Source organism: Tachypleus tridentatus, chromosome 7, assembly GCF_004210375.1.
Source record: "Tachypleus tridentatus isolate NWPU-2018 chromosome 7, ASM421037v1, whole genome shotgun sequence".
Classification (NCBI taxonomy): Eukaryota; Metazoa; Arthropoda; class Merostomata; order Xiphosura; family Limulidae; genus Tachypleus; species Tachypleus tridentatus.
Window position 1 is genome coordinate 3,370,703 of NC_134831.1, and position 21,538 is coordinate 3,392,240.

At 36.0% G+C, this 21,538-nt stretch overlaps 1 protein-coding gene across 1 annotated transcript in view; it reads right to left on the reverse strand.

Annotated features, from left to right (window-relative positions):
- Window positions 1–832: 832 nt before the first annotated feature.
- Window positions 833–21,538, reverse strand: part of LOC143255010 (uncharacterized) — a 41,806-nt gene continuing 21,100 nt past the window's right edge. Inside the window, exon 2 of the mRNA XM_076509997.1 lies at window positions 833–1,238. Coding sequence (XP_076366112.1) covers window positions 1,105–1,238 — 134 coding nt within the window. The 3' untranslated portion in view covers window positions 833–1,104. The remainder of the gene's footprint in view (window positions 1,239–21,538) is intronic.

The window sequence follows — 21,538 nt, forward strand, 5'->3', positions numbered from 1 at the left end:
GGAGCGTTATTATGCGATGGTCAATCCCACTATTCGTTGGTAAACGAGTAACCCAAGAGTTTGCGGTGGGTGGTGATGACTAGCTGCCTTCCCTCTATTCTTACACTGCTAAATTAGGGAATGCTAGCGCAGATAGCTCTCGAGTAGCTTTGCGCGAAATTCAAACAAACCACTCCATCGCCAGTGAGGAATATTTGAACTCTAAGTTTAAAAAGACTAAGTCAGAAACAAGTTGCCCTCAGTTAGAGGTAAGATGATATCTTGAACTACCTCTGACTGCAGTTAGTTATAATCTATAACTGTTTGTTTCTGTAAATGTCACATTTGCGGATCCGACTAATTATAAATTTATACAATAGTTCTAGTCGCAGAGAATGCTTAAATGAACCATAAATTATAAATGTTTCTGTGACTTAAGATACACATATATAAGGTCTATAAAATACCGATTTCCATAACAATGACATTAACATGTTTTGTTTTTGCCTTGAGAAGATTATATTGTATCTCAGAACGGGCTGGTATTTTAGGTTGAAGATGACCTAAGAAGGTCGAAACGTTGCTCTTTGCTTTATTAATAACAGTGTTAATACCCATACTCAGATACAATTTTATTCCAAGTGGGTTTCTCATCATCAACAAGATGATATTGTTGTATAAACACCGACAAGTTTTGTCCCTGCCTTTAGAACGTAAAACTGTTGTCACATAAACACAAATGATTCAGATGATGGACATTTCACACACTCATGTTTTTTATTTGTTTTTATAATGATTTTAACCTCATAATAATGAATGCAAACTTTACACATAAAATGTTTTTTGTGTCCTATTTTGTTCTCACTAATTAATATTTCTAAATTATTCTGTAGACGAGCTGTTTAAGATACTAGAATATGTTGAGATACTCAAGAGAGGGAGAAACCGATATAATCAGTGACGAGTGGTGGTAAACTGAATGATGGATTAGGCTTCACATAAAATTCTAGTATCTTAAACAACTTCTATGATGAATAATTTAAAAGAATAAATTAACACCATCAGTGATACGTACCCGTCATATCCTGTATGAATATAAGCTTACTGCAATTCGTAAAGTGCAACTCATACACCCTTCACATAATATACAGTATAACACCAGTCTGTCTTCTTTTTGGATGGTAGAAAAGGGGTAGGGTACTTTGCATTCTCCAGAGTCTCTGATGAGGGAGTGGAACTTTTCTGACTGATAAAACTCACTGAGAAAAGATGAATGATAAATTGGACTTCATATTAATTTGTGAATAATATTTTGTTTTTTATGTCACATTTTCTTGTCTGAACATCTTAAAGAAAATAAGTTTTTTATTGTTTTTTTAGTTTTGCGCAAAGTTACTAGAGGGTTATCTGCGCTAGCCGTTCCTAATTTAACAGTGAAAGACTAGAGGGAAGGCAGCTAGTCATCACCACCCACCGCCAACCTTTGGGCTACTCCTTTACCAACGAATAATGAGATTGACCGTTAAATTATAACGCCCCCACAGCTGAAAGGGCGAGCATGTTTGATGCGACCGCGATTCGAACCCGCAACCTTCGGATTACGAGTAGAACGCCGTAACATACTTGACCATGCCGGGCCAGGCCTGAGCGTAGCTTTACGATAAAATTAATATTTATATATATATAAAAATGCAATGAACACGTATACATAATTAAACATAGCTCTTTTGAAATGGAGATAAATTTTAAGCTTTGTAGAAGATAGATAATGTATTTCGCTGTACATTTTGTGTAATACTTATAGTATAGCAGAATGAAAAAAACCGTTATTTCTTTCTTTTGGAAAGCAAATGTAGAAAACATAACTTGAAATATTTCCCTGTTTCAAGAGTATAGGTGGATATACTTTACACAGCTAATTTGATTAGTAAATTACGACGCAAAATGCGTCATCCAACAAAATTTCATAAAAGAACGGCTTCAAAGTAAGCCTTTCATATGTGAATGATGTGTTTTCGCTATGATTTCAGAACAACGTTACCTCTTATTACAAATATTAAGATAATGACTTATGTTTTCAACAACAAAGATACAAATAATAAAAACACAGAAACGGTTTTTGAGAAATTTCTTTATTTTTATGTCCTCATTACGTACTGTATCGATTTTAGGGGTTCCATGCTTATGGCTTTATTATGTACTGTATGAGTTCTAGAGGGTTCCATGTTTATGTCCGTGTTATATCTTTTATATGGCTTCTATTTTTGTCCTAATCATATGACATATCAATTTAAGGTTCTATTTTTATATCCTTGCCCCCCGCTAGTACAGCAGTATGTCTTCGGATTTACAACGCTACAATCAGGGGTTCGATTCCCCTCGGTAGGCTGAGCAGATAGCCGGATGTGATTTTGCTATAAGAAAACATAAACACATTTTATATCCTTATTATATGATATATCGATTATTGGGGTTCTATTTTACGACCTTATTGTATGACATATCGAATCAAGGGGTTCAATTTTTTTATGTTCTTAAAATTTGAAACATCCGTGCTGGTGACTTGAGTTTTGTTTTAGCATTTTAAGTATTGATACTGGCGATTCCATTTTCATGCTATTTTTATGATATGAATTATACATTTTGGAGAAAACTCTCAACTGGAATATTAAGACGGAAATTTCCACTTGAAATGTCTGATGCTTTTAATTTCTTATAATTCTTGTAGATATTACAAAACGGAATTCTACTTCTTTAGGTAATTATTAGTGCTTGCATTATGAGTAACTCAGCGAGTTTTCTGAGCTATTGAAATGTACTTATGGAAGTAATTTTTAACAAAATTGTTTATTAGTGATATAGGCTAAGCTTTATCTCATACGTTGAAACATAAAACTGATGAAGTGTAGCATTTTTCAAGAGGAATATAATTGATGTACATGTATTACAGGGGTTGAAATACTGAATATATGCAAAACATTCCCTTACTAAAAGATCACCCCTATTTATTTATCTTTTGTTATCAAATCAATTTCAGTTATACGGTGACTGTTTATTTGTTAAGTGGTTTAGAGGTATAATTTTCTTATTATAATTGAGTTTTGTTTTACTTCAAAATATTTTATGGTAATCCAGTGCAAGTTGTAACGGATATTAAAAAGTTATAACATTTTAAATTCATAAAACCTTTCAACAGGACCAGGCATGGCCAGGTGATTAGGGCTCCCGACTCGTAACCTGAAAGTCGCAGGTTCGAATCCCCGTCACACCAAACATTCTAGCCCTTTCAGCCGTGGGGGCGTTATAATGTAAACGTCAATCGCACTATTCATTGGTAAAAAAGTAGCCCAAGTGTTGGCGGTGGGTAGTGATGACTAGCTGCCTTCCCTCTAGTCTTACACTGCTAAATTAGGGATGGCTAGCGCAGATAGCCCTCGAGTAGCTTTGCATTCAACTCGTAATCTGACGGTCGAATGTCCGAATTCCTGTTACTCAAAACATGCTCATCTATTTCAGTCATGGGGGCGTTATAATGTCACCATCAATCCCACTATTCGTTGGTAAGAGAGTAGCCCAAGAGTTGGCAGTGGGTGGTGATGACTAGCTGCCTTCACTCTAGTCTTGCATTATTAAATTAGGGTCGACTAGCGCAGATAGCCTTCGTTTATTAAGAGTCTAGTCATGTACGTAGATATTAAACATACAACAACTTTCTTATAACGTATGTTAAATAAGGAGTATGCAACGTATGGAGTGCTCGACCCCTACGCAGGTTCAGATATTTCCCATCGAAAACGTATCGATTATTTTCTTTGACGTTGCTCCATTTTGGTTGGAGTGGTGTTCTTTTCCTTTTTTGTTATCAGCATCAGGTAATAAGTATGTGATTCCTTCACTTACTTCAAGATGTAAATCGAATTATTTCACCACAACAACAAGAACGCTATGATTTATGAGCTGCACTTTCTTAACAAAAATAATTAGTTTCATTACAGTTAGAATCCAATTTCTTAAGTATTTTAATAAATTAGCATCAAATCCAAAAGCTTTGATTATATATATATATATGTTTACTGCTCTCTGTTTTGTTAATTCAGAAGCACACACAAAGTCGTTTGTTTGTTGTTAAGCGAAAAGATACATACTGGGCTATCCGTGATGCACCGCCTATAGGTATTGTGACAACTTTACTAATGTATGTTTATTTTAATATCGTTGTTTGTTTTAATTGAATTTATATATGTATTTGGAATTGCGCGTAACGTGTATTGTTAAATGTGTATTGCGAAAGTCCCACCTGTTCTCTAAATTTATAGAAGATTCTCGAGTGTGAGAATCAACATTGTACAGTGCTGGTATCTAAGATACCAGTATCGTTGCTTTAGCTGAGATTTCTAGGAAATATTCTCTCGTGCTAATGAAAGGTTACCAACGCATCGTGGAGACAGTTTTATATAGTACACTATAAACATTAGAAGCTATAACTCTGATAAACGTTTATTAATCAGAAAGCTGCAAATATTTGATCAGTAACGTTTATAGATTTCAAACATCGCAAACCGTTTAACTCCAGTGAATTAACTACGAGGATATTAGATATTTTCGTCAGGGAAAACTTAAGTGTGAAAAGTTTTCTTATAGAAAAACCACATCGGGCTATCTGCTAGGTTTACTGAGGGGAATCGAATCCTCGATTTTAGTGTTGTAAATCCGTAGATTTACCGCTGTATCGGGGGGGGGGACGATTGCGTGAAGAAGCTAGTTAGCTTCCCGTCAAGTGAAGCGTATCTATGTATCAACACAGAATTAATTCCCTCATCGTGAATTGTCGATAAAATGTTCTATGGACTATCTGTACTACGCTCACCTCGATTATCGAAATCCAGTTTCTGGCGTTGTTAGTCCTCAGACATACCGCTTTGCCACTAGGGGGCGTCACTTGTATTCTTCACTTCGAAGATGAGAGCGCCCATGACAATTTATGTCATCTTTAACTATGTCAAGATAAAAAAATATGATTTATGGGGTTTCCAAAGTGAGAAGTCAGATAAAACGTGTTGTGATGTTTCTGTGAGGTTTTCGTAATGCATTATTTCGTATTGTTGGTCACTTAACAAAGGTAATTCAGAAAATAATTCTTTCAATTTAATTATCTTGTATATTCTAACGCAGAAGTAAAAGTGTTTTAGAAAACTAACATATTTTCACATTGATTGTTTGTTTTGCACAAAGCTACTCGAGGGCTATCTGTGCTAGCCGTCCCTAATTTAGTAGTGTAAGTCCAGAGAGAAGGAGATAGTCATCACCACCCACCGCCAATTCTTTGGCTACTCTTTTACCAACAAAACTGGGATTGACCGTACAATTATAACGCCCCCACGGCTGGGAGGGCGAGCATGTTTGGCGCGACTCGGGCGCGAACCCGCGACCCTCAGATTACGAAGCGCACGCCTTAACGCGCTAGGCCATGCCAGACCCATTTTCACAAAAAGAATATGCAACTAGAAACATACTAGTTCAGTTCAGTAACAAAAAAAGTTGAAAAAAAAAATGAAATATGAAACCACACAATATTACGATAGTTATTTGAATTACACAGAATATGAATTATAGTGTAGTGTTAATTTGAGAGAATCTATCATATTACACGTGTAATATTTTGATTCTTACGTTTATTAACCTGTTTAGAGTTTTAAGAACCAAGATGCTATATCGTTTTGTTTAATGTCGGCTCAGCATAGCCAGGTGTTTAAGGTATTCGAATCGTAATCTGAGGGCCGTGGGTTCGAATCCCCGTCGCATCAAACATGTTCGCCCTTTCAGCCGTGGGGGCGTTTAATGTGACAGTCAGTCCAACTATTCCTTGGTAAAAGAGTAGCCCAAGAGTATGGAAATGGGTGGTGACGACTAGCTGCTTTCCCTCTAGTTTTACACTGCTAAGTTAGGAACTGCTAGCGCAGACAGTCCTCGTGTAGCTTTGCGCGAAAATCAAAACAAACTAACTGTTTAATGTTTTTGGGAGAAATTCTAGTTGCCTTCTGTAATCATCGGTGACCTTTGAACTCAAACACCAAAGAGATAATCCTTATTCAGTCGTTACGATAGCGAAATGCTGATATTTTATACACATATATCTTATGGAAACACTTATGCTAATTAAGCTCATACGAATGGCTTTGCCATTGGATAAAGTAATATATTTATTGTTTTACCTGTTATTTTCTGGGTAATTAGAGAGAAAATATTTTACAGATTTGAAATAAATCTATTTCATTGACACGCACCTTCCGCTGAACCACTGGGGGACGAAAGACTAAGAAATGTTGTAGGTAATTTCTGAAGAACACAAATTTAAATGTTGTCTAGACATTTCAGAATGACTTTTTTTTAATTGCATATTTTCCTGATCTTATTACATCTCTTCACACTGAATTATTGAAAATTCAAAGATATAGTAAAGCTTTAAAAAAAGTTAAATTATTTCAAAAGACACTCAATGATACATTATTACTTTGCATCTTTCGGACCTATATTATGCGGACTCACACCGCTAAAAACCGTGTTTCGATACCCATGGTGAGTAGAGCACACATAGCCCATTGCAAAGCTTTGCGCTTAATTCTAAACATCCATACACAGAAACCTTTTTGTTTTTACTGCTTAGTGTCAAAGGTCACTTCTCATATAGTATTTCTCTAGATTAATAAGTCTAAATCCACTTTTCCAATTCGCAAATTATGTAGTATCCGAACTTAAATTAATGTCTTTAATTCGTTTTATTTATTTTCATTGAAACAAAATTTTGATAAATGTAGTTTAGTGGTTTATATACCGGAAGTGGATACGAGGGCTCCCGTCTCGTGTCCTATTTGTACAAAAAAAAAAAAATATATATATATATATATATATATATATCACACTCTTTACTTTGGGATGTGCTATAAAGGTTATGCCTAAATCTATTAACTGATAAGAGTAACTGTATGGTTTAAGGTTGGTGATATGACTAGCTAGCTGCATTTCCTCATCTCGTTCACCGGTTCAAAGCTGGAGAGGGATAATCCGAATATTCTCTGTGTGGATTTGCGCAAATACTCGAAACAAACCGAACTAATATATAGCATACGGATGTGTTTATAAGCACGAAGTGAAATGTTTGCACACCCAAAATATCAAAATCTAACATAATCATTCATTAAGTACATTTTATTTTTTATATGTGTCCAGTGCAGTTACTTAGTATTTCATTTTTTATTAGTAGCCACATAAATTATTTACTGTGGTCGATCTTAATCAATAAAGTTTCAAATATAACCTGACCATTCAACTTCAGCTTAATTTTCGTGTTTATATCAATTGTAATTTATTCAGCAAAAGTTCATTAAAAAAAAGTGTTTCTGTTTATTTTAAAGGAGCTCTTTAATGTGTGTTATAGAAAAACCACATCAGGTTATCTGCTGTGTCCACCGAGGTGAATCACTACGATTTCTTGGAGTTACGGCTGTGCCAGCGGGATAGCTGTTTAATGGAGATCTTTTTAGATCTTTTAATACTTAAACAAAACAAGACGGCCCGGCAAGGCGACGTATATTAAGGCGTTCGACTCGTAATCCGAGGGTTGCAGATTCGAATCCCGGTCGCACCAAACATGCTCGCTCTTTCAACCGTGGGGGCGTTAAAATTGGACGGTCAATCCCACTATTCGTTGGTAAAAGAGTAGCCCAAGAGTTGGCGGTGGGTGGTGATGACTAGCTGCCTTCCCTCTAGTCTTACACTGCTAAATTAGGGACGGCTAGCGCAGATAGCCCTCGAGTAGCTTTGCGCGAAATTCAAAACAAACAAACAAACAAAACTAAGAGGTACAACCTCTAGCTTATAGCGGGGTCGATCGTATAGAGGATGTAAACATAAGATGGTCATAAGTTGTTAGTTTTGTTTTGGATTGTTTTGAGTTTCGCGCAAAGCTACTCGAGGGCTATCTACGCTAACAGTTCCTAATTTAATAGTGTCAGACCAGAGGGAAGGCAGCTAGTCATCACCACCCACCGCCAACTCTTGGGCTACTCTTTAACCAACAAATAGTGTGATTAAACATGATGTTATAACGAACCCACGGCTGAAAGGGCGAGCATGTTTGATATGATGGAGATTCAAACCCGAGACCCTCAATCTACGAGTCGAGTGCCTTAACCACCTGACCATGCCAGGCCTAAGCAGATAATTATATCACTTAATGAAAATCGATTTTCCTACTTTTCATACTTTTATTACTTTACAGGGTAACCATTTTGTCTTCTAGAGATTGCACAACAACAGAAACGTGTCAGAGGTCGTCATCATGTATAAATAGAAACGTTTCTATCGAGCAGTGAACATATGGCAATCGATATGAATCTGCTTGGGTATTTCTATTAACACTTATATTGTTTCATAGTTTCTGCACGAATACAACTGTAATGCAGAAGATCAGGTATTCTGAAGTTTGTTTTTTCTTGCATTGACTATAAAAATGAAACTGATGTCCACCTTTTCTTCACATTTTTACGAGATGCTGAATGTTTAATAACCTTTAAATCCATATTATTATTCCATATGTGAAGGTTTTATTTGAACTTTAAGCTTGTCTGGTGTAAAGTTGTTTCTAATTTCATCTCTTTATAGGACTAAGACCGGCTTATAATGCTTGGCATGCCAGGTTTAGGATCTCAAGATGTGTGTGCATTATCATCGAGTCTGTACATTCTATATGTTGGGATGGCCAAGGCACTTAGTAGGTTTAATACAACAGAAAAGTGTACTTTAAAAGATGGTGGTCACTCACTTTCTATGCCCAACAAGCCTAAAAACGACTAAAAAAATTTAGTAGTAATTAAAAGAAATCGTAATTGTAATGTAAACAATGTTATTATTATCACCCCTTGTAGTTGGCTTCTGTGCAGAAATGTGGTGTTTTGTTTAAAAAGTTATGTACGGGATGAATCAGGAATTAAAAAGCAATGATAGATGAATATTACAAGACTGCAACGTGTAGAATACCCAGTGCTTTGTACACTATACAATCGGTGTCTTTATGAATCCAACTCTTATATTATGTATGAGGTGAAGGTGTAAAAAATAAATGCATATAATATCACATTTTATTACACACATTCATAGAATACGCCAGTATTCATCACAAGACAAGTGATAAAAATATTTTGTAAATGCAGAATAATGTATGGATGACAATGCCAAAAAGAAAGCAAGAATTAATATATTTATGCCTAGGTAATCCCTAGACGACTTTGAATACTTTACTTTAATATTACTGCAGTTGTAAATTCATGACTGCTGGTATGCGGTTTCTTTATAATAATATTATGATCATTCCATGGTATTTATCAATGTAGAGTAAAAAAGACACTTACTTATAAGGAAAACCAAGTTGAATCAAAATATCTCTTGATTATTATAGACTCTCGCTACTAGTTCGGTCGAATCGACTGACTTCGTACCCATTTTGTACTCGTCTATTTTAGAGTGTAGCATTAAATTTGAATATTTATTGGAAGTCATTCAGAGATAATCTATATGTATAGCTGTATTATCCATGTATTCCTGTTTACATTCTTTTTATCACTGCCGTCCCTAGATCATTTGAAATTTACAAAGTGTTTTATATTACTTGTAATAAAGACAAACAACTCTATTAATCTGTTAAACGTCGTGCAACGCCCTGGTAGCGGAAGGTACCGTTCTTCCCTCCACTTTTCGCTGAGTAACAGCTAAAAAATTAAGAACAGCCTTACTTGAATCCGAAAAGTTTGATTCAGTTGGACATTTAGCCCACATGTTGCATAAGGAATGATTCAGGTTGAAAATAAAAAGTAAGAACACCTTTGGTTAATTGTGATACTTTACTCAGTCATAGGTAAAACGACATAACAGGGGGTATTTAAGATTCACTTTTATTTTCCATACATATTGGATTGTTTGTAATTCGAGAGTTTGTTTGCTTTATGAATATCGTGAGAAACTACTCGGAATCTATACGCACTAATCTACCCTAATTTTGAAGTGATAGTCAACACTAACCACTGTTTACATTTTACCAACAAATATTGGAATCGACTGTCACATTAAAACGTCTTCACGGCTGAAAGGGCGAACAGGTTTTAGGAAATGTGAATATCTTCTTCCTTTTCTCTCTCTCTCTCTTGTCTATTACCAACTAACAGGGAATCATTTCTTAAAATTCTCTTTCATCTTTTCCAGACTCTCCTTGTAGATACTATCAGTTGGAAGAAGGTTGTCTTTTTTTTCATCTTCTTATTAAACGTGATACGTTTATTGATTCTCTTTGACTTTAAAAATTGTGTCTCGTCTTCAAGTTGTTCAGTAAAACAGTTATTTTTTAAGACAGAATTCGTTTAATTTGCACTTTGTTCCTATTAGATCCTGGAGCTAATAGCTCACTGCACAACAATTTTTTTTTTAAAGTTTTGCTTCCTGAAAAGTTTTTGCTGATTATGACAGGTACCTGGTGGGTATGCAGAAATACAGTTTTGGTTTTGCTTCATCACGTAGGAACTCTGAGAAATAGACAGTTAACTGTTTACTGGCAATGACGTATTTAATTGCGTTTATATTTCTAATACGCTATTAAGTTCAACATAATGAAAAGTGTTTTGCTCCTGATTTTCGTTTGTATTCAATGAACGGTGCATACTGTTGCAGTGTCCAACAGTAGTGAGCAAGCATTGACGGATTCCAGTTGCCCTGATATCATTTTTCCATTGTAGTAAAACTGAAGATTTCAATGAAACGGTACGTGATGGGTAAATCTGTATGTGATTTTCGTGATCAGCAGCCAAAAATCTACAAGGAACACACAACAGTGTTCAACAAGCAAAAACTTTGTTGTGCAGTGTAATTAACCTATTGTTATCTCTTAATAATACAAGATATTTATCATACTATTCTATGAAGTAGTTTCCCTGTCACTTAGTCTAATTTCTATTAAATCTTGAGCTACCACTTGATTTTCTGGTATGTTTTGATAATATCATAGGTTACCATATGTAGGTTATTTCGAAATCCGTTACAGGTTTGTAGAAGGCACTTGTCGGGTAAAAATATTTTACGTTTCAGAAAGTCTTGAGTTCTTGTCTTCAAACACCTTCGTGATGTATTGATCAGCCGAAGACGCCTCTAAAGATAATTCATGACAAAAGTTTGTTGTTTAACTGTTTAATCAGTTTATGTCCAATCGAGTTTTCTTAGAATGTTTTTTTTTTTTAAAAGTATTTTGTTTTAAAATATTATTAAAGTTTTAATGTCGAGATATTCCGCACAAGGAAACGGAAATCCGAGAAAAGCATTGGAGAAAGTAGAGAAACAATATCCACGCCTGGACAGGAGTGAATGGCGATGTCTTGGGGTGTGATGCGGCGGACAGGCTTTTAGCCTGACAGAAATAAAAATTAAAGTAACCCTGTGTATGTTGTTTCTAGGTGTTAATCTTCAAGTATTTCTGTTTTCACGTTCACGTTAAAACTACTCCAGACACATTTTCTTTGATTCATCTCCTTAACAATATTTTCAGATTTCTCTGAAGCAAAACTAACTTCTTCATGTCTTGTAATAGCTTGTCTAAATTGTAAAAAAATATAGTTTTGAAGTCGTGCTGGTAAATCACGGTTTTATTATTTCTTATTAGTCGTTTGTTTGTTTGTGGAATTTCCCTCAAAGTTGCTCCGAAGGCATCTGCGCTAGCTGTCTCTAATTTTGAAATGACAAACTGGAAGTGACACCACCTACCGCCAACTTTTGGGCTGCCCTTTGCCAAACAATTGTGAGATTGACTGTCACATTATAAAGCTCCAATGGCTATCAGAGTGTTAGTTTTTCAGTGTTGGGATTTGGACTAACGTACCTCAGATTATGGATCTCCTGTCCTGATCATCTAGCCATGCAAGGGTTACTTTATTAGTCGTTCAAGAATAAATTTCATAAATCTGTAGTGTTTCATGTGTAGCTTATTAGTTGTCAAGGATATCTCTAGGTTGCGTAGCAACATGAGTCAGACCTGGTCTAGCGTTTAGCCCGTCGGTTTGTGAATCATATTAAAGTCCACGGTTCGAGCCAGCTGTATGCCCTTGAACCTGTCCCGTACTTTCAACAACCGAAGGTTATAGCTGTTGTAATCAATCTCAGCGTAGCCGAAAGATGACGGTTGCTTCTTAGCGGTTGACCTTTAGTTAGCATCTCGAAATTAGGTACTATTTATTTCATAGACCTAATTGGTTGTTTTCTCTGTGGCACAGGGTTTAGTTACAATTGAAAATAAAAAAAATACTTTGCAACGATATTGTTATTATTAAGCGATCTTCAGTTTGTTGTAACGTTAGCTGGAATTAAAATTATTTGTCTGAATTGTATAATGCTGTAGTATCAGCTTCTCTTTATCTTTTGACCATGGAATAAATTATGTGAACATGGACTTTGGAATGGATTTACCACTTAAGTCCAACATTTAGAATTATTACACTGATAATATAAGAATTTCTTAAAGCCGGACGAAAATAAGAAAGGCATTTTTCTTACCTTTCAATATTTTCGTATTACTGGACAGAAACCATCACTGCAATGTTTAACTAACACAGTCCTTCAAAATCGCATATTCGTTTCTTTTATTCAAGTACTTAATTACGGCTCACTGAATAAAATCTATTATTATCCCACAGAGGAATTTTGTTTAGAATTAAACACAAAGCTACACAGTGGGCTATCTTTGCTCTGCCCACCACGAGTATCGAGCCCCGGTTCCTGGGAGTGTGAGTTTGCAGACATACCGCTGTGCCACTTGGGGGCCCCAAACTTTGGATGGACATTATCATGATAAACTCACATCATGTGTCGTTTGTATGGATAAATTTCAATATTTAATATATGCACTTGAATGTGTAACACTGTCCCAGAACCTTCGTTAAATCAGGAAACAAACTGAGAAGAACCTATATATACGGACCCGGCATGGCCAGGTGGTTAAGTCACTCGACTCGTAATCCGAGGGTCGCGAGTTCGAATCCCTGTCACACCAAACACACCCACCCTATCAGCCGTGGGAGCGTTATATGTGACGGTCAATCGTTGGTAAAAAGAGTAGCTCAAGAGTTAGTGGTGATGATTAGTCTTACATTGCTACATTAGGGACGGCTAGCGCAGATAGCCCTCGTGTAGTTTTACGCGAAATTCAAAACAAACGAAACCACACCTATATATATATATATATATAGTCAATCGTGTTGCCAGACTCGGAAAATCGATGACTAGAGAAAAAAAAATGATGAACAATCGTCTAGATGATATTGAATTGAAACTGTTACGTATTTTTTAGACTGAATCATTCTGACGTCCACGGAGCACAGCAGTATGTATGCCTGCGCTAAAAACCGGATTTCAATTCCCCTGGTGAGTAAAGCATAGATAGCCCTTTGTGTAGCTTTAAATTTAACTAAAAACAAACTGTAACATTTCTTCTATTCAAACATGGATCTGGATATTGAAATAGACTATAACCATCAGAAATGTTGTATCTGTAGTGTAACATTTTTCTATTTTTAAACAGTTTGTTTGTATTGCGCGCAAAGCTACACGAGGGTAATCTGCGCTAGCTGGTCATCACCACCAACCGCTAATCCTTGGGCTATTCTTTTTACCAAAGAATAATGGGGTTGACTGTCACATTATAAAGTCTCACGGTTGAAAGGGCGAGCATGTTTGATGTGATGGGGATTCCAATCTGCGACCCGCGAGCGCCCTATCCACCTGACAATGCCGGGCCTTAATTAAACAATAAAAAAAATTTTAAAATGTCGATTTATTTATGATATGAAGCGATTTGAATTTTTTCAATTTTCATAGATAAAATTTACACTCGAGAAACACTCGTTGTATCTCTTTGAGTAGAGTTATTGCTCCTCAAGAAATACAAAATTGGTACTCAAAATCGCCTCTACTATTTAAAAAAGTATATTTCGATGACATATTACTGAATCTTCATTATTTAAATTTTGATCTAAAATTCAGTTGGATGTTTTTAGTTTAGCTAGTTTTATTATTGGTATGCGCAAAGCCACTTAAAGGCTATTCTATCCACCACGGGTATCGAAACGTAAATCTTAGCTTGATAAGCATTCAGACGTACAGCTAAGTCACCGGACAGGGACGACTGTTTCTGAAAGGCATATTTCGTGTAGTCGTTGTCTAATTGAAATTTAAATAAGAGTAGGTTGAACATAAATAAAACGTAAAATGATTGTTTGGTTTACTTTGAATTTTGCGCAAAGCTACTCGAGGGCTCTCTGCGCTAGCGATCCCTAATATAGCAGTGTAAGACTAGAGGGAAGGCAGCTAGCCATCACCATCCACCGCCAACTCTTGGGCTACTCTTTTACCAACGAATAGTGGGATTGATCGTCACATTATAACGCCCCCGTTATAATTCGCGACCCTCAGATTACGTTAAATGAAGCAAGCGTACTACAACAGTAGCAGTATTGCTTTTTATAGCCTACTTCCATATCAGAAACAACAGCGTGAAGATGGATTTAACTATTAATAGATTTTGTACAGATTATTCTACGAACAACTTCAACAACCTTTTTTCGTGGTAAAAAAAAACAACCTCTGCGCGTATTTATTTGAAAAACTAGTAGAATTATGTCTACCCGCAGAACTTACTAGATTTAAAAAAAATTCTTCTAGCAGAATCTACTGGATTTAAAAATCACAGAAAGAAAGCGTTAAGACCCCAGCGTCACGTTTCTGGGTGTTCGGTGACGTATTTGCGCCTTGCTAACTCCAGCGTGTTATATTATTTCGGTATCCTAGGAACCAAGCAATCATGGAACTTTAGGCTTCGAATCGATTTCAAATATTCCACGTGAGCAGCACACAGGAGCAGAACAGTACGGTTCAGCAACTTTGTAGATTACACACACACACACAGTCAATAGCGGATTTGGAACGTGTTTGATCCTGGTAAAACTGTGACATCAAAATGTTTTGATTAATGAACTGTAGGTTATTTTAAATAACTGTTAAACTAATCGAAACGTTTGTGAAAGTTGATAGTGGATTATGGACGCATCTGGTCCCGGTAAAACAGTGACATGTTTATGTTATAACTCACAAAACTTTGTTGTTGCTACATCACATATTTTGTTTTTATAATTGTTTATAAAATTGTGTGCTACGCTGTATTGCTCATATTTTGACAACTTAATCACTACCGTGGACATAAAGTATAATAAATCTTTGAAAAAAACGAATTAAAAGTTTAACACAAATTAATTATTCTAATTTTTTTCCACATCGATTTATAACTCTGTGTCATTTTTAGACACTTTTAGCTGACGTAGTTTTAAATTATGCAAATAACAGTTTATTTGTTCATTTCACATTCTCTCTAATCTTGTATTTGGAACTGGGGATTACTCGTGTTCTTCTGTGATATCATTGTTCTGTGTGAGGTACAACTTTAATGAAAACACAGAATAACGTACATTTCCAAGCACTAGCAATACAACCAAGAATAAGAAACAATACCATAATCCTCTTCGTTTGCTAGAACCCTAACAAGACAACACAGTTATTCCTTCTCCCAGGCTAATCTAGCCAGTTTCCACTCCAGTTGTCCTGAGAGATCCGGATGGATTATGCGCTCAACAGGAAAGAGAAGATACTCCCCAGCTGGCAATGACAAGTTTAAGATGTCTCCCTCCCCTTTATGCAACTTCTAGTGGAGCCCAGTGACAAGAATCTTGATACAATATTGATTCTGTGGGCCAACCACATCTTGTTCTTTAGAGGGCGAGGGATAACTTTATGCATGGGATAAAAACCTTAAGAAACTTATTGTGTCGAATCACCTCCTGCCTTGTTTCACATTCAATTTCTCCATCGAAACGTTTTTTTCCCTCCTTTATATTAGTGTTACCAGTACAGTTACCGCACTTGTGGATATTCTCTGAAAACCAGCTTTTGTAATCCTCATAACAGCCATGTGTGTTTGATATACAGCCCAGCTCTGCGTCGTATTGGGTACTACAACAAAATGCAAACCATAGACAAATCGCGTTTTAATCCCTTTCGAAGTTAAATGTTCATTAACTACGTGAACTATACTTATCAGCTTATATATATAATGTTTACGAAACCAACTAGTAAAGTTCAAGCTGGATTTAAATACAAAACTAGTGACGACAGTATACCCTATCTGCAGATAGTTTCGTTAATGTCTGGTCAAGGATATTTTTGTGTGTGTGCGTGTCAAATAAGTATTTTTTTTTTTGTTCCTGTTCGTTATTTATCATTTTCGTGGCCGATAAAAAGTTACAATATAATAACTAGCGAATATTATGTTATGTGTACAAAATTATCACTGCCACCATGTCTAACGGTTGTATGCTCTTTAACATAAAATACGTAATTATGGACTACCTTTCGCAGTTATATTAAGAAGCTAAAATAGCAAAAAAATATTTTTTAATTTCTCTCATTTTAATTAAACAGTTATACGAGTTTTAAGAAATGTTATTTTTCGTTTCATATATCATATATATATTAAAATAGGCTTAAATAAGCACTAATTATAAATGAGAACGCTTTCGAAAGAGACAAATTGGAATATCCTCATCACCCCTGCTAACGAAAGGTCCATCTTTCGATCGCCCCCTGGTAGTAGGGTTTTGTATCTTTATTTCTAAATAATTTTTTAACCTAAATACTTTCCTAATATCAAGAACAACTTGTTTGTTTTGTTTTTTTTGAATTTCGCACAAAGCTACTCGAGGGCTATCTGTGCTAGCCGTCCCTAATTTAGCAGTGTAAGACTAGAGGGAAGGCAGCTAGTCATCACCACCCGCCGCCAACTCTTGGGCTACTCTTTTACCAACGAATAGTGGGATTGACCGTCACATTATACACCCCCACGGCTGGGAGGGGAGCATGTTTAGCGCGACGCGGGCACGAACCCGCGACCCTCGGATTACGAGTCGCACGCCTTACGCGCTCGGCCATGCCAGGCCTCAAGAACAACTTATCAGAGTAATGTTAACATACAGATAACAACTAAAATTTACCAATATATTAAAGTAGCCAGATCTGTAAAATTAACTGATAAAAAATACATAGTGTCATAAGTAAATGCACAAGGAAACGTATTTTTAGTACAAAATATTTTAGGTTATAAAGGTGATACACCTTCCAATACATCCAAACCAAACAAACAATCTACATATCAACACTATATGAGGCCTAATTTATTTTTTTGCGTTGCTTATTCAAGTAACATTGATGAACCGTGAGTTCGGTGAAACTAGCCTGTTGCAGAAGGACTCGAAAATCTGAGAATATATTAAACATCTGTGTTATTTTTCCGTCACTGAAATTCACTTTTTAGTTAAGAAAATGAATTAACAGAAAAGTATGTCCTATGTTTGAGCCCAAATTATTTAGGTCATTCCTCATTTCATGTGTTAAGATAAACATTTAGTGTAAATTTTTTATTATAAATGTCAAATTCATAACAGTGATATTCGTATTTGATATTATAACCATTAATACGAATAAAGCTAACTTTTTTTTTCCAAAAAATGGTTTATTTATCAAATATTGAATAAAGTCTTTCGAGAGCTAGCTGAACTAGTCAACCTGAACTTTGAAATGAATGACCAAAGGTAAAGCAGCTAGAATACAGTACACACCGCCATATTTTGGGCTATTCTTCACTCATGAATAATGGAATTGGCCTTCTCGTTGTAACACCCTCACGGCTGAAAAGGCAAGTTTGTTAAGGGTGGGATTCTAATCTGCGGGCCCTCAAGTTGTAAGTCGAGTGCCTTAATAGCCAGGTCAAGCCAGGCCTAAGGTAAATTAGAAGATGCTATTACTAACACATTCAGTTCTAAGCATACCTTACATAATCACTTTATTTGTATTCAAGAACGGTTGAATAAATCTTTTTACGCCTTATGAATGAAGCAAGTGTCCCCTGGTTGCTATAAAAAACAACTAATTCACACTTTTTTACATATCAACTATAGAGCGTTTGCTGTTACAGCACACGTAAACTTCCCTAATTTAGCAGCGTAAACCTAGACGGAAGGCAGCTAGTCATCACCACCCACCGCCAACTCTTGGGCTACTCTTTTACCAATGAATAGTGGGATTGACCGTTACATTATAACGCCCCCACGGCTGAAAGAGCGAGCATGTTTGGTGTGGCGGGGATTTGAACCCGCGACCCTCAGGTCACGAATCGAGTATCTTAACCACCTGGCCATGCCGGGCCTACATTTTGAGTAATAATAATAAATTTTCTATTTCATTTGTGCTCATTTTAATATTTGCATACTGAAATCATCTCTTTAACTCGTTGCAGAACCAGAAATTATTCAAATGTAATATTATTAACACTTGTTTGTTTCTTTTACTCGAGGGCTATCTGCCCTAGTTGTCCCTAATTTAGCAGCGCGAGACCAAAGGGAAGGCAACTAGTCATCACTACCCACCACCAACTCTTGGGCTATTCTTTTACCAACGAATAGTGGGATTAACTGTCACATTATAACACCCGCACGGCTGAAAGGGCGACCATGTTTGGTGCGACGGGAATTGGAACCCGCGACCCTTAGATTAAGAGTCGAACGCCCTAACCCACCTGGCCATGCCGGGCAGTTTAACACTTGTTTCGCTGCATTTATGCAGTATTTAATTAAACATATTTTTTTGTAGTATTTTTTCTATAATTAATTAGTTCTTAAATCACATTAACGAAGTTCAGAGTAATCAAATAGAAATACCATGAATAATAAGAAGCATGTTAGCTCATATTAATTGACTCCACTTCTACGCCGAACAAATTATTATAGTTTCATTTTACACTCTCCCTTGTGGCACAGCAGCATGTCTACAAACTTAGAACGCTAGAAACCGGGGTTCAATACCCATTGTATATCGTTTTTGCTTAATTACAAACAAAGAAACAAACTTCACTTGATAAAACCACAAAATTAATAAAACCTGTCGTATCGCAACCGAACTGAAGAGCTCTGGTGTCCACGAAAGGCCTCGTTGGTACATAAGTAGCAGACATGGTGTAATTGACTAACCGACATATTACTGTACTATTTTCTTTAAAATCGCCCGGAAATTATTATTAATAGATAAAGGTGACGGAAAGAATTATTTTATAAGTCATCATATAAATATATGTATCATAAATATATCACTGAAAATTTTCTCTCTGTGTATATATAAATCACTCATCGAATATCAGGTATTCTTTGGTTTGTTTGTTTGTTTTGAATTTCGCGCAAAGTTACTCGAGGGCTATCTGCGCTAGCCGTCCTAATTTGACAGTGTAAGACTAGAGGGAAGGCAGCTAGTCATCATCACCCACCGCCAACTCTTGGGTTACTCTTTAACCAACGAATAGTGGGATTGATCGTCACATTATAACGCCCCCGTGGCTGAAAGGGCGAGCATGTTTGGTGCGACCGAAATTCGAACCCGCGATCCTCGGATTACGAGTCGAACGCCTTAACACGCTTGGCCATGCCGGGCCAGGTATTCTTTGGTAATGTGTATAATATTGATATATTTCTTTACTTCGAAACCGTTCGGTCCTCTTAAGGTAAAGTTTATTTTGTATCTAGAGTACAGCCCGTCAAAAATAACAAAACAAACGCTACCACCCGTACCCTATACAGTACTCTAACATCACATTTCACAGCTAAGATACCTGTACCCTATACAGTACTCTAACATCATATTTCACAGCTAAGATACCCATACCCTATACAATACTCTAACATCACATTTCACAGCTAAGATACCCGTACCCTATACAATACTCTAATATCACATTTCACAGCTAAGATACCCGTACCCTTTACAATACTCTAACATCATATTTCACAGCTAAGATACCCGTACCCTTTCAATACTCTAACATCATATTTCACAGCTAAGATACCCGTACCGTTTACAATACTCTAACATCATATTTCACAGCTAAGATACCCGTACCCTATACAATACTCTAACATCACATTTCACAGTTAAGAGAAGTAAATAAATTAGGTGAAATCAAGCATGTCTATCAAACAGGCAGAAAAGTACAGTCCAGCCAATCAAACGTGTAGAGTCCAGCCAATCTAACGTCAATAACTTCTTTAGTGAGCCAATCATAATTAAGATCATTCATGAAATAAGTTCGTGGCGTATTCATAGAATAATTAGTGGCTAAAATCAGATTTGTAACTCCTGGTATGGAGAAAAAACAGTGAATTTTGATAACACTACTTTCCAACAATGGCTTTTATGTCAGCAAAAGCAAAAGTATAACCTAAATATTGTTGTTGGTCTATGTATTGAAAGTATAAAATGAAATTTATAAACAAAACTGGAAAGATATTTGTTGATTTCTTAATTTAGAGAATCCGTTGATTAAAGATTTTTTTTTACATTAAAAACGTTGGTGATATAACAGTAAATATCTTAGTTCAGAAATTATTTAAAATTAAATCGATATTCTTACTTTCATGAAAAATTTTATGCATTTAGCTCTAGAGTTGGGAATCCCACACTACGGTTTTACTTTATGCGTATTATACAAACACTCACTGCACTTATAAGGTTTTATGGAGCACACACCCATACGGCCTCCTTGCATTCCTGTCACTGAAATCGTAACAAACAGACATTACTCGAACTATTCTATCTCGATAAACGCATTTTGACTTTTATGACTCCTCCTATTTCGAGAAATCGAGCGTGACGTGAGGTAACACACACTAGCTTTTATAGAGGTTAAATACCAGAGCTCGAAGAAAGTAAGACTACATGACTAAACTGGAATGATGGACAACACCAAACTATTGTTTGTGGAATAACATAGCATAAATGTGGGCGCATAAACAAATGAGTACGTCATATCGATAAAACTGCTATAAAATGGAAATGATTATGGAACAAATATATAAAAGATATTAATCAGAAACGACAGGCTGTCTGTTTAATGTGGATATTGGGGATATCGTGATAATAACAATTAACTTTATAACGTTCATCATTCATTACGCTCATGAAATGAATCCCTGATTCAAGGCATGCATGAATATTTTTCCTGTACTTTTATTCCTGGTTAGTCGGTCTTATAGCAGGTTTTCTGTAAAAATTCCACTTAGGGAAACACAACGTAGCGATTTACCATTTACGTAAAGCGCCATCTGTCGGAGTCTAATCCGGCAGAACGAAACTGAAGAAAGAAGGACGTACTCCGTCAACATTGTCTGTCGACACTTTATGCAACAAGTCGTTTTTACACATTGCACGCTGGACAAATAAATGTGTTTTAAGAAGGCTGCAAACTGAAATAGAAGTTTTAAGCAAGTAAAAAAAAAAAAAAAAAAACTTTAACAAAAAATAAGAAACTTTCGGAATAACTCTCTACTTTTACTTTTCCCTATAATAGTTTTGGTAGAAGTTAAGCGCAAATCTAGACTAGGGG